This window comes from Schistocerca piceifrons, chromosome 6, assembly GCF_021461385.2.
Source record: "Schistocerca piceifrons isolate TAMUIC-IGC-003096 chromosome 6, iqSchPice1.1, whole genome shotgun sequence".
Lineage (NCBI taxonomy): Eukaryota > Metazoa > Arthropoda > Insecta > Orthoptera > Acrididae > Schistocerca > Schistocerca piceifrons.
Window position 1 is genome coordinate 29,289,386 of NC_060143.1, and position 14,574 is coordinate 29,303,959.

Here is a 14,574-nt window from a genome sequence, read left to right on the forward strand (position 1 = left end):
CTGAGGTGGCTTCAGACCCACAACTGCGAGAGTAGTAGTGGCAGCACTGGATGGTGGACCAGACAATCTTTGAAGGGGCAGGGAGTCGTGCAATGTTAGCAACCACAGCCGTTTCTGAAGTTCTCGATGGAGGGATAGGCTTCAAAATAACTGCAGCAGCACAAGTGCATTGACAGACACTAGCAACCTCTGTTGTGTAGCAACATCAGCTTTCTGCAATGGCTGTTTAGGAACTAAAGCAAAGGAGGTGGCAAATGTTGGGGGCAGCATGGCCTTATACATCTTTTTGGCTCACCATAGGGATGCACTTCATAGTCTTAAGCTCTTGTATCTTCCATCCTTCAAGACATACGTTGCAATCCTGACTCCAAATAGAGTGAGCCCCAGAGAAATCCACACACTTCAAAAGACATGAACAAATGACTCCTCCTGGACTGCCTACTCACATTTACCACAAGTGGCTTCTTTATGACACCCAAGAGCAGTATGACCAGGGCACTGGTTTATTTGAAACAGTATATTGGGTTGGGGACATAAGGCCACATGCTTAAAGGAAGGAAACCTGCCTTATGCTCAGGAAGTTCAGTAGCATGAACTTCAGGCTAAAGGAGACGGATTTTAAAAGATCCTCATCCACCCTCTTCATGATGTTTTACACATTGACTGTACCTTCTGGAGTTCACTCATCTCAATTCCCCTTTGGGAATGTTCATTACATCCCTGCACATCACAACACCTTTGCTGTAATTAAAGGTGGTGTGTACCTAAGTTTTGATGGTGTAATCCCAAGGCGTTGAGCTTTCTGAAGGTTCTTAACTTCTTGGGAACTATAACTTTCTGCCAACAGTGCCCCATTATGGAACTGCTTGACTGATTTTAAAGTGCCAGCAATGCCCTCTCAGACTTTTTGAATATAGAAAGGTGACACTTTCTTGAAGCTATCCTCTTTCCTTTACACTACTAAAAACACATTCTGATTACCAGCACGAGTTCTGTTACAACAGACAATACATTGGAAAAAACTCTTGAGTTAGGAGGACTGGCTACAAGAGCCCTCTTGTTTGATTGAATGTTAGTATCTATCAGCAGCCCACCCTCTCCGCTGGGAGGAGAAGATAATTTTGAGGATTCCATCTTGGTCCCACGAGTAGCTGGGGGAATAAAGGTCCACCTAGACACAGCCCTGCGTGCCTAGATAAGCCTTTTGCAACTGAGGTGCAGCAGATTCCCCAGAGGCTGCTTGCTAAAAACTGTTTCACCTCAACAGCCATACAGCTCATCAACACGCAGCTCACCTTGAGACTGAAGGTTTTTTTGTAGAGGTTTTTACCATCCTTGTGATCCAGTTGGTGAAGCCAATATCCCTAGTGCGACAGAGGACTGGCGACACCATTCTACAGCTCGGGAACCCTGGGGTCACCAAAACCATACCCGGTTACTGAATGCTGAGCGACTGAGGGCAATATAATACTGCCGATTCAAAAGCTGATGTGATATATGCTAATGTAAATAACCACTGGGTACGATTAATGATAAATTTTCTTGATTTGAAAGTTAGTCCTCAAACTCCAAATGATGGTTTGCTTGGTTGCTTTCTTGTATACATGCATTCTGTTGTATGCACTGTTTTTGTCACTGTTGTCATAAGACATGCTTTCCATCTTTAAGCAAATCTTGGGATACAGTTACCTATGTGTTCAATATTTTTTGAGGATTAGAAAGACAGAAATTCCACAGAAATTTCTCAATGAGCTTACATTTTTTATCCATCTTGTCCCATTATTAATGAAACTGGAAATAACTATGGGTTCTTAAATATTTCTGTAATAGATACAGTAGAAAAGTTGTCCAGTAGAAAAGTTGTCCAGTAGAAAAGTTGTCCAGTAGAAAAGTTGTCCAGTAGAAAAGTTGTCCAGTAGAAAAGTTGTCCAGTAGAAAAGTTGTCCAGTAGAAAAGTTGTCCAGTAGAAAAGTTGTCCAGTAGAAAAGTTGTCCAGTAGAAAAGTTGTCCAGTAGAAAAGTTGTCCAGTAGAAAAGTTGTCCAGTAGAAAAGTTGTCCAGTAGAAAAGTTGTCCAGTAGAAAAGTTGTCCAGTAGAAAAGTTGTCTCGGTCTAAAGACCACAATACAGCATAGCTGGAAGTGAGTGACAGAGGATGGATTGCATTTATGATTAGAGACTACTGGACAGGACAAGCATTTTTCCAGTCTTGCATGGCAGTTGCAGTATTGGTAGAGCTGCGAAAGAAAGGTCACTTTGAAGGCAGATCAGGCATAGTCGGATTGACAGCATCAGGCAAATCCAACAAGCATACCCTTCATGCAGCACAAAGTAGTACAAAACAGCACACTTTACACCCGCCATTACGTAGTCATTGCTAACCTCCTGCACACTGCATACTTACTACAACCAAGTTCATAACACTTAATTTTAAAATATCCCTTACAATTCTTTTTTATGTTATATTCTGCTCACGCGTCTTTATTTTCACTCTGTAACACCTAGGTATGCACCAAAGTTATGTGTGTGTATCAGCGTTACAGTCCCTATGTAGCTGCTGAATGCTAGTAATAAACCAAATACATGCTTCTCTTCCACACAGCAATAATCTCTCGGACTCTCAGCATTTCAGCTTCTGTGGTTCCACATCCTTCCCACAGACAAAGCTAGTATCACACTTTGAACACCCTGCCCTAATGTTTGACAATCTGTATAGTATAGGCGCATTACTTTTGTTCACCATGAAATGAGGCAGATAACTTTGTAATGACCACACTGTCAATTTTTCAGGTTTCATTTTCATTGCGAACACACTTGCTTCTGTATCACATCAACTAAGAATGTGGTACAATGCCTCCCTTAACACATTACTTAGTTATAATATAATAAAGAATAATAACGAGCAAACACCAATTGTAGATACAGCAGACCACTCACTGTGTTTGTTTTAGTGTTGCATTTTGGTTCTTCTAAGTTGATTACAAAAATATATTTTACCTCCAGTTTCTGGTCATTTCTGAAAGTGCAATGCCTGTCAATTCAGTGGTAAAATTTATCCAACCTGCTCTATTTATGAGTCAAATTCAAAAACGACAAGTGAAGCTAATTAAAGTTCTTTCTATGCATCTTGCTTCCTGAAGCTACTGTATGACAGACACACTGCACTACACAAACTACTACACTGTACAACCAAGAAAGTATGTACCTCGCTTCTTGTTGAGCTAGTGGACAATAATCAGCCTCCTCACCCAGCCAGTTTTCACAAGTGTGCAATGGTTTACTTTCTTCATCAACAGCAAATGAACATTTCAATGGCGATCCTGTGATATCCAATCCACCTGAAATGATTTTTGAAACCTTTGTATAATTTAACATTAGCAAGATACTTAACAAATTTCAGTTTTCTGAAGCAGTGTCGTAATATAGAACAAAAAAACAATGCCTAATCATACATGCTAAAGGACTCACCTGACATCATCTACTGACAACTGCCCGACTTCCCATTACAAAGCAGAAAAATCATGTATTAGAGCACCCATGTAGAAACTCAGTTATTGACCCCAGATACTTAATGCATTCAGCAAACATTTGCAATTATACTAGATGATATGAAAGACACACATATTGAATTAAATACATCATATCAATGGATTATGGGGATGGAGCCGACACACAGCAAGGACAAAGTTTTATAGTTGTCCAGTTACCACAGACTGGTGGTGAACAGTACAGCAATCACTTCTAAAGCACACATTAATTCACAAAGTCAAGTATCTGACAAATTGTGAACAGCAAGAAGACTAATGAGGGGGAGCTTGCTGGCACAAGTGAAGTGGGAACTTTAATTTTATTTAAGCACGTGTGATTTGTCGGAGATAATGCTATAACTATTCTGGAAAATCTGAAGTATATAGCAGTGAATGAATACTATCAGCTGTGAAAAAGTAAAGAAAACAGCCATTGCACTGGCTGAGATTGTTGTGAAAGTAGTTTTTATGCAATAAACCACAAAGTCTAGAGAATAGTAGCAGTTGTTGTCTGAATAATATCATGCTGTTTTCCATCTCAGTTCTTAAATAGTGCACAATCACAATCTCTGCTGCATAAATGATCAGAAAAAATTATGGTTATACACATCTAATAAGCTTATTACTAAAAATGATCATTCCTATCTATTTCACTGGACGAGTTGGAAAAGAGTCCTGGTGCCTCACAAAATCTTGAAAAATGTACTGCACTACACTCATCCAGACACTGATCACAACAGAGTGCAGGTCTCCAATACCCCACCCCACCCCTCCTATCCCCCTCAGAACTAAAAATATCTGTAAGGAGGAAATTACCATTGTTTTGAACACTGGAATGTTAATGACACTGCGTTCTTGAATATTTCAGGATTCATAAATCATACTTTTTTTTTTCTTTTTGTCAGAAAGTGTGTAGAAACAGAACTAATGGGATATTGAACAAATCACAATCAAATGAAATAAAAGAAACGTGTGCTTTGTACACAATAGTAGGTAGGTGATGAATGATTATTTTGAGGTAGTGTCATTGCTGAATATGAACATATGCATTTTGTGAAATGAGTAATGAAGTTAAAAAAAACTGACATTGTAATGGTGACTCATGGAAATAGTCTAATGAGCCAAAAGATGACACCTGATTAATAGCACGTTGCTCCACCTTTGGAATACTATACAGCAGCAGGTCTACATCGCATGAATTCAACAAGTTCTTGGTAGGCTTTCAGAGGTATGTGACACCAGATATCTATGCATAGATCATCCAATTCTCATAAATTATGGGCCATTAGTTCGTGGGTGTGTAGCTGGTGCCTGACAGCATACCAGGTGTGTTCAATCAGGTTCAGATCATGTGAAGGCATCATTCAGTCCAAGACAGAAATGGAAGTTCATTGTCATGCCCCTCGAATCACTGCAGCACAATTCTGAAGATGTGATATCAACAGTTATCCTTCTGGAGATGCCATCACTGTTAGGGAAGGCATGAAGAAAGAATGGACTTAGGGGTCTGCAATAATCTTCGTTTAGTCCACAGTATTCGTGGTGCCTTCCATTACCACCAAATGTCCCACGGAAGCCCATGTGAATGTCCCCCATAGCACAATACTGGCCCCACTACCTTGCATCTATGGCATGGTTCATGTTCAGCAGCTGTTCATCTAGATCCATACATGACCACCAACCTGGCATAAAGAGAAAGTGATTCATCCAACAAGACAACATAGATCCACAGTCCACTCTCAATGATCCCATGCCCACTGCAATCACAATTGACGGCGTTGTTAGGTCAACACGGAAAGACGCAGGGATTGTCTGCTGTGGAGTCCCATGTTCAACGATGTGCTCCAAAACACTTGTACCTTCACCAGCATTATAGAACCCATGCAGGATACAGTGGCCAATGCACAGTTACCAGTTTTCATATAAAGTGCTCGACGAGTTCATTTGTTTGTTTGCCCCCTTTCACCCCTTCAGCGATGACGGATCTAAAGTGCAACTGTGCAATCTTTCTCAAACTATTTTACAAAAACTATTCAGTGAAAAATTCATTTTTGGATTACTTATAGTTTTAAATGTCAGCTTCAGCTTCATGATGATGTGCCCATCATTTCATTAATGGCCATACTTATTGTGATATTTGCATGTAAGTAAGAAACAGTGCAAAATTCGAAAAAGCTTGCAATGAAAAATAAGGTCCACTATGATTTTGTATTTGGTGCATATTACATAATGTGTTGCTGTGTATGAAACTTAGCTAACATAACGAATTTTTCTTTAGACTTATTTGAAGGTCTATCTTTCACCAATCTCGAGAAAATTGATCTGAGGCAGCTCAGTTTGAGATATCAAAATGAGATTTTGGGCAATCTTAACAAGCGAAGAGAAGAGTATTTTGCCATGTGGTAAAATGTTGTGTGACTAGGGCCTCCCGTCGGGTTGATCATTCGCCAGGGGCAAGTGTTTCGATTTGACGCCACTTCAGCGACTTGCGCGTTGACAGGGATGAAATAATAATGATTAGGACAACACAACACCCAGTCCATGAGCGGAGAAAATCTCTGGCCCTCCGGGAATTGAACCCGGGCCTGTAGGATTGACATTCTCTTGCACTGACCACTCAGCTACCAGGGTCAGAGTTCCATATGGTTATTATGCAAGACTTCATCTACTACATTATTCCATTAACAACAGATTTTTCAGTGAAAGGATGTAATTTTTAGGGGTCCTTGATAGATATCAAAATAAGTAATGCTATGGGTTTTGGAACAACATATATGAAGACATTACATGTTTACTTTTGCTCCAAAGGATGTGCTTTTTCATAAGCAATTTACCTTATTTTTACTCGGTTCCTTTTTTTAATTTATTTATTTATTTATAGTTCCGTGGGACCAAATTGAGGTGAAGTCTCCATGGTCATGGAACGAGTCAATACATGAAATTATAACATGATATTAGAAACAGATAAAATAAAATATAAAAAAAAAAATATATTCAGGTGACAAGTCATAAGTTTAAATAAATAAAATCAACAACGTAACACCGGAATTAGCTTAATTTTTTAGCTCTTCCAGGAGCTCCTCGACAGAATAGAAGGAGTGAGCCATGAGGAAAAAGTTTAGACTTAAAAGAGTTTGGGCTACTGCTAAGATTTTTGAGTTCTTGTGGTAGCTTATTGAAAATGGGTGCAGCAGAATACTGCACTCCTTTCTGCAGAAGAGTCAAGGAAGAGCATTCCACATGCAGATTGGATTTCTGCCTAGTATTAACTGAGTGAAAGCTGCTAACTCTTGGGAATAGGCTAATATTGCTAACAACAAACAACATTAAAGAAAATATATACTGTGAGGGCAATGTCAGAATTCCCAGACTATTGAATAGGGGTCGACAAGAGGTTCTCGAACTTACACCACATATACCTCACAACAGCCTGTTTTTGAGCCAAAAATACCCTTTCTGAATCAGAAGAATTACCCCAAAAAATAATACCATACGACATAAGCATATGAAAATATGCGAAGTAGACTACTTTTCGTGTTGAAGTGTCACTTATTTCAGATACTGTTCTAATGGTAAATAAAGCAACATTTAATTTCTGAACAAGATCCTGGACATGGGCTTTCCACAACAGCTTACTATCTATCCAAACGCCTAGGAACTTTAACTGTTCCATCTCACTTATAATATGCCCATTCTGTCTGATCAAAATATCGGTTCTTGTTGAATTGTGAGTTAGAAACTGTAAAAACTGAGTCTTACTGTGATTTAGCATCAAATTGTTTTCCACAAGCCACGAACTTATTTCATGAACTACATTATTTGATACTGTTTCAATATTACACACAAGATCCTTCACTATCAAGCTGGCATCATCAGCAAACAGAAATATTTTTGAATCACCTGTAATACTAGAAGGCAAATCATTTATATAAATAAGAAACAGCAGTGGCCCCAGCACCGACCCTTGGGGAACGCCCCACTTAACAGTGCCCCATTGGGACTGAACATCACTACCACTCTCAATATTGCAGAGAATTACCTTCTGCTTTCTGTTCTTAAAGTTAAGAGGCGAACCAATTGTAAGCTACTCCCCTTACTCCATAATGGTCCAACTTCTGCAGTAATATTTTGTGATCAACACAGTCAAAAGCCATCGTTAAATCAAAGAAAACACCTAGCGTTCGCAACCTTTTATTTAATCTGTCCAAAACCTCACAGAGAAAAGAGAATACAGCATTTTCAGTTGTTAAACCATTTCTAAAACCAAACTGAACATTTGACAACAAATTATGTGAATTTAAATGCTGCAGTAACCTTGTATATACAACCCTCTCGATAACTTTAGCAAACACCGATGGCATAGAAATAGGTCTAAAATTGTCAACATTATCCCTGTCTCCCTTTTTATAAAGTGGCTTCACTACTGAGTACTTTAATCGGTCAGGAAACCTACCACTCCTAAAGGAAAAGTTACAGATATGGCTAAGTACTGGGCCAACATACATAGAACAATACTTCAGTATTCTGCTAGATACCCCGTCATATCCATGAGAGTTCTTGGTCTTTAGTGATTTAATTATTAACTCAATCTCCCTCTTGTCAGTATCATGGAGGAGCATTTCCAGTAACAGTCTCGGAACACTTTTTTCTAAGAGCGCTATATGATTCCCTGTTGGGACTAGGTTTCTCACTTAATAAACTTAATAAACCACTGTTTTAGAACTCTTTTGCAAATGTGTGTGCACAACATATTAGTGAGGTGACACTGTGTAAACTCCGCTGTGTTTTGGCAAAAGAAGCAACGAGGGAAATCTGTAGGTTTTACTCAAAAATTGCCACATGTGACACTTCTCTGAAAGTTACAAATGGTTAGCAACCTAGGCAAAATAGCTGCATTTTCAGCAGAATTCTGTCCGTCATCAGTAGCTGAGTTGTCAGCCCAACAGAATGTCAATCCTAACGGCCCGGGTTCGATTCCTGGGTGGGTCGAAGATTTTCTTCACTCAGGGACTAGGTGTTGTGTTTTGTCCTAATCATCATCATCATCATCATCCCCATCGACACGCAAGTCGCCAAAGTGACGTCAACTCAAAAGACTTGCACCTCGGCGAACAGTATACCCGACAGGAGGCCCTAGTCACACGACATTTATTTATTTTAGCAGAATTCTTTCTAAATACTAGCCAAAGCAGAGGCGACGGATATTTTTGAATGATCAACATGCAAGTGTGGGCATGGAGGGACTCCACTTAATTTACAAAAAATGAGTTCTTGAGATTTCCCCTACAGCGCCTGCCTGTAACCCCCCCCCCCTTTTACTACCACTCACTCCATAAATGCCCTGCCAACTGCGTACCTACCAGCCACATTATTCTGCAAGCATTCTATTCTGTCTTCAGATCTGCCACAAATAGGTCCATTCATCTTTACAGAGTGGGCAAGCCTCTGACTTCCATGTTCTGTGATGAAGTGAGGACATTCAACACCTTGTCCTCCACATGTGGTTTCAACCACTTTCCATAGATGCTCAACAGCAGCACGTATACAGGTTCACCATTTTACAGCTGCTCACACCCAGGCGCTGAGCCATTACAATCTGCCCTCAGTCAAAGTTGCTTATATTGATGGCTATCCCCATTTGTGGATCATCCTACCAACTTAAATGTGTTCACAGTCTGCACTAAATAGTTGAAAGCTACTTCCACAACAAATACTGCAGTCTGGGGTACTTCCAGGCTACTGTAGTTGGTTAAAGGAACCAAACTACTAGGTTATCAGTCCCTTTTTTCTGTAACAAAGGTGTCTAGATGACTACATTAGAGATAGCCTACCGCGCAAAACACCAGGGTCTACCAAAGGTCAATGAAGGCTCGAAAAAAGGACAAAAAAGACAAAAGAGAGACATTGAAAGAAAGGCAGACAGGGTGCCCCATCTAGAGAGCAGCCAAAAGCCCCCAAAAGATTGCAATGAGGGGCACACCACCACCACCACCACCACCACCACCACCACCACCACCACCACCACCTACCAGACATACCTCACACAGAAACTGCCTAGAAAAGACTAGCAGACAGGGCAACAGAAGCACAGACAGAAGGTGCACAAGTTGAACAGACCACACAAGAGTGGGGAGGAAGAGTAAAAGAGCAGGCAGGGATGCACCACCAAGCACAGACAGCTGCAGCCCAGTCTGGGCGGAGGAGGCACCAGAGTGTTCTGCCAACCCCTCAATGGGCCATTAAGGTAAAGTGGCCCCTCGTTTAGACAGAGTGGTAGAAGACCCCTTCACAAACAAAACGTAAAACAAAGCCATCCATTGAGGTATCGTCTCCTAACATCAGGGGTAACGATTAAAGGAGATTAAGAGTATGCCAAAGGGTGGCTACTTTGGGACAGTTCAGCAAAATGTGGACCATCATCAAACAGGAAACACAACGGCTGTAGGCTGGGTCCTTATGACAGAGGAGATGATTATGAGTCTACCAAGAATGGACTACATGGTGATGGCAAAGGATTGCAGAGTCCTTGCAAGATGCTTGCATGGAGGACCTACAGATTCATAATCTCCTTGATCACCCATAGTTAGTTTAATGAAGTCCAAGTGAGCCATTCTGTATACCAGATCCCTAAAACTTGCTGAAGTAATACCAGTCGGAGGTCTGTTTCCAGAACACAGATCTCTAGAGTCACCTTACTAGTAGCCAAGTTTGGCCAGGCTATCAGTGAGTTCATTCCCTAGGGCCCCAACGTGACCTGGTTCCAGACGCATGTCCTTGAGTGTCCATATTGTTCAAGGATATAAAGGGAACCCTGAAGAGCCATGACCAAGGGATGGCAAGGGTAACACTGGTTGTGAGCTTGCAAACTGCTCAAGGACTCACTGGTGCAGAAACGGAAATGCTCTTGAGCACAAGAGATGGCTACCAACTCTGTAATGTAACACTGCAACCACCTGGCAAAGAATGGAGTTTAGTGCAAATACATGAAACTGCAACCAGTCACTTTTTTGAATAGTTAGTTATTATTCCATTAATCTGTTTTGAACCTTTTCAGGTTCATCTTCAGATGGTTTTCTGGAAGTTACATCACTACTTCTAGCATAATGCTGGATGCTGGCTTGCGACAGTGTGGGTGGCTAATTTCTGTTAATGTCTCTCTGTCTGCTTCCATTTTGATGGCCAGTTGGTACATCACTTCGCACACTTTTACACAATCTGTATACAGTTACTCTGTGATAGTTATCACAGGTAAATGTACACAGACTGCGTAAAAGTGTGCGAAGTAATGTACCAACTGGTCATCAAAATGGAAGCAGACATATGGATACTAACAGAAAAAAGGTGCCCATTCTGTCACAAGGCACCACCCAGCAATATGCTAGAAATAGTGATGTAGCTTCCAGAAAACTATCTGAAGATGCACCTGAAAAGGTTTGAAAACCTGTTCAGGGAATAATAAATAACTATTCAAAAAAGTTACTGGTTGCAGTTTTATGTATTTACATTCAATTAACAGTCAAACATCCTAAAATATCTGTAATGGATAAGCATAATGGAGTTTAGTTATGTTCCACGTGAGTATAAGCTAAGCCTACGAGATCAGCAACTATTGAGTCATCAGTATAGATTACTTCTGAATCCCGGGATGCACCAAGGATGGAGAAAAATCAGTGGCAGAGGGCCTCAGGATGAACCAACTCTTTCAGACCTTCCGATAGGTCGAGACAAAGCTGTGACAGATGCACTGCGGAGGTGTACGTGAGTGGGCCCAGAGGAAGGTGGTAGGGGAAACAACTGGAGTTCAGAGAGGAGGGACTGGAAGTGGGTTGTGATTAGTAGTCCCTGACCTGGACTGCCAATGCAGGAGATGGAATTCCATGTCCAGAAAGAGGAGATGGTAGTTTGAATGCTTAGGGGAGCAGCAAACGAATGTGTGTAGAATAAATGACAAGCTGTTGTTGGCACTTAATCCACAATGGAGGGACCCCAGCCTCCACAAGTAAGTTGTTCACAGGACTAACTCTAAAGGCTCCTGTTGCAAGTTGAAACCCACAGTGATATATTGGATCAAGTATCCGGAATGTTGAGGACGATGCCGAACAGTATGCCATACTCTCATAATCAAGATGGGATTGTATCAGGGCTGTGTAAGGCTACAGAAGGGTAGTGCAATATGCACCCCATCTGGTGTTACTCAGGCAGTAAAGTGTATTACGGTGCAGCCAGCACTTTTGCTTAAGCTGGCAAAGATGGGGAATCCACATCAAGTGAGCATCGAAGACCAGTCCTAAAAAGTGATAAGCCTCCACCACAGAGAATAGATGGTCATCGAGGTAAAGACCCGCTTGTTGGTTGGTTGGTTTAGAGGCAGGGAGAAGGGACTAAACTACGAGGTCATCAGCCCCTTGTTCCTAACAAAACAATGCCACAAGTGTGAAAACAAAATGGACGAAACATATAACACAAAACAGAAAAGCCAAAAGAATGAAGGGAAGGCAACGAACACTAAAAGGAACAAAAGCGGAAAACAGAGACGCTAGAAACAGAAGAGAGTAAAACATGAAAGCAGATTACAGTGGCTCGCCAACCACAAGAATAAAAAGGGGAAGCCAGCCACTCTGCAACACATTAAAACCTCCACCCTAAAAACTAGGGTAGAGGACACAGAGGGACAAAGGATATGCACTAAAACCTACATAGAAGTATAAAACCCACTCTCACGGATAAAATGTATAATTAAAGCTGCTGTGGAGGCACTGTTGCCCAACACCGAAGGCAGGGTGCTGGGAAAGTTAAGAGTCTGCCGCAGAGTGGCTAAAAGTGGGTAGTCCAGCAAGAGGTGGACAACTCATTTGGGAGCCAAAGCGACACTGAGATGGGTCTTCGCGACAGAGTAGGTAACCATGCGTTAGCCACGTATGGCCAATTTGGAGCCGGCAGAGGACAACTGATTCCCTGCGAGAGGCCTGCATGGAAGACTTCCACACATGCATAGTCTCCTTAAGGGGCTCCGGAACGCCCTATACTTGCAATGTTAAAATAACGCTTATAAATTACATCTTTCCTCACAAAGTATTTGAGGTAGGAAGTTGAACTTTTTACAGATTATTTATTGGAATATGGGCTACAACTTAACACAGGGATTTTACAAAATTTTAGTTCAGTTATTAAAGATGATTTTTTTTTCAATTGTAATGAAAATTCACAACATTTTTTTGCAATTTTTTATTTATATATTCAAAAATATACAGTTTTTTGGAAAAAGGCTGTGTTAAATTATGCAGAAGGTACTGTGTAACATTTACTGAAAGTTTGAAACAAATATGTTTGGAAGATCCTTAGAAAACATGTAATTAGTATGAGAAAATAAAAGTTTTGGGACTCGAGCGACAAAGATTGGATTAACTTTTTAGTGCATTCCAGGTCCATAGGATGGATTATCTTCATCCTCTGCAAACTCCTCCTCCAGCTTCCTCTTGTTCCTCCTCCTGTTCACTCTTGCTTGTATTTCTAGACTCTTTACAGCCCTGTCTGCAGCCCGAAGGCGTTCCTTGTCTAAAGCAAGCATCGCTCGTTGTTGTGTTCGTAGATTTTGCTACCATTTTCTTCAGTTGCAGTTACTGCAACACTGTTCCAAAAGGTGGTCATGTATGAACACTTATCACATTTCAGTTGTATTTCACTAGCAAGTCCTATGTGCTTTATTATGGAGAGTTCCAGACCAACTTCACTACAATGAATACATCTTACACAGTTTGAAAAAATTCCTTTGAGAACCGACATATCAAATATTTCATTCACACCCGATTCGCCCACAAAACATTCATAGTTTTCGCTCATTGAACCAAGCTTCTTCTGTGAAGTATTTTCTTTCCCACTTTGACTGCTATGGGCAGGTGGACTTGAGAGGTTAGGTTCACTCACTTGGTTATCGTCTTTATTGTTTACAGTAATAACACATACCTTTGGCTTTCCAACATTTCTCCTTTTCTTAAAAGCCTTCAGAGGATTTCTAATAACTTTACTTTTACTCATTATTATACTTCAACAAAACAGAGACTCAAGAAACAGAATTAATTACGAATATTTTCGAGATAACGACAGAGTAAATAAACATGAAACAATCGACAATCACACCAGCGATATACATTGAACCATCACAGGTTAGCCACAACACATACTTTATCTCACATCACTAAAATGTACCTGATGAACACGGACGTTAATAATAACACCATTTGACAGCAGTTTAACAGCGCCACAGTGGGTCACGCCCATGTAGAACACATTTCAAAAAAAATTTAAAAATAATTGTCTTCGGAATTGAATAAATTATATATCTATTAAAAGGTAATAGTCTGCAGATTCAGAAAACGCAAAAAAGTAAAAATTGAACTTTTCATGATTTTGAGCCTTTCCGGAGCCCCTTAATGACACACAGTTTGCTGTGCTTGCTGTTATGCCATTCCGCCTCCCAAAGCTGAAAAACCCTGCGGTGTAAGACAGAATGCAGGTCAGCTTCGGAGATGCCTATCTCCAGAAGCGGTTTCCGCGTCGCCTGTTTATCCAGCCTGTCGGCAAGTTCGTTGCCAGGTATTCCGACGTGTCCTGGGGTCCACACAAATGCCACGGAATGGTGGGACTGTTCCAGGGCATAGATGGACTCCTGAATGGATGCTACCAGAGGGTGGCGAGGGTAGCACTGGTCTATAGCCTACAGGCTGCTCAATGAGTCAGTACACAGGAGAAATGACTTGCCAGGGCATGAGCAGATGTACTCAAGAGCAGGAAATATGGTCGCAAGTTCTTCAGTGAAAACAGTGCAGCCATATGGCAAGGAGTGCTGCTCCCTCCCTGAACATATGCAAAGCATACGTGACTATCAGCCATTGAGCCATCTATGTAAACCACTTCAGAGCCCCGGAACACGTCAAGAAGCAACAGGAAGTGACAGCAGATAGCAGCAGGATTACCGGAGTCCTTAGGGCCATGCAAAAGGTCCAGACAAAGCTGCGGCTGAGGCATACACCATGGAGGCGTATGTGACTC

At 41.1% G+C, this 14,574-nt stretch overlaps 1 protein-coding gene across 2 annotated transcripts in view; it reads right to left on the reverse strand.

The window, feature by feature from the left end:
• LOC124802767 overlaps positions 1–14,574 on the reverse strand; it is a 146,853-nt gene that overhangs the window by 90,418 nt on the left and 41,861 nt on the right. For both annotated transcript variants that reach the window (XM_047263760.1, XM_047263759.1), the window contains exon 3: positions 3,204–3,336. In XM_047263760.1, coding sequence (XP_047119716.1) covers positions 3,204–3,336 — 133 coding nt within the window. The remainder of the gene's footprint in view (positions 1–3,203; positions 3,337–14,574) is intronic.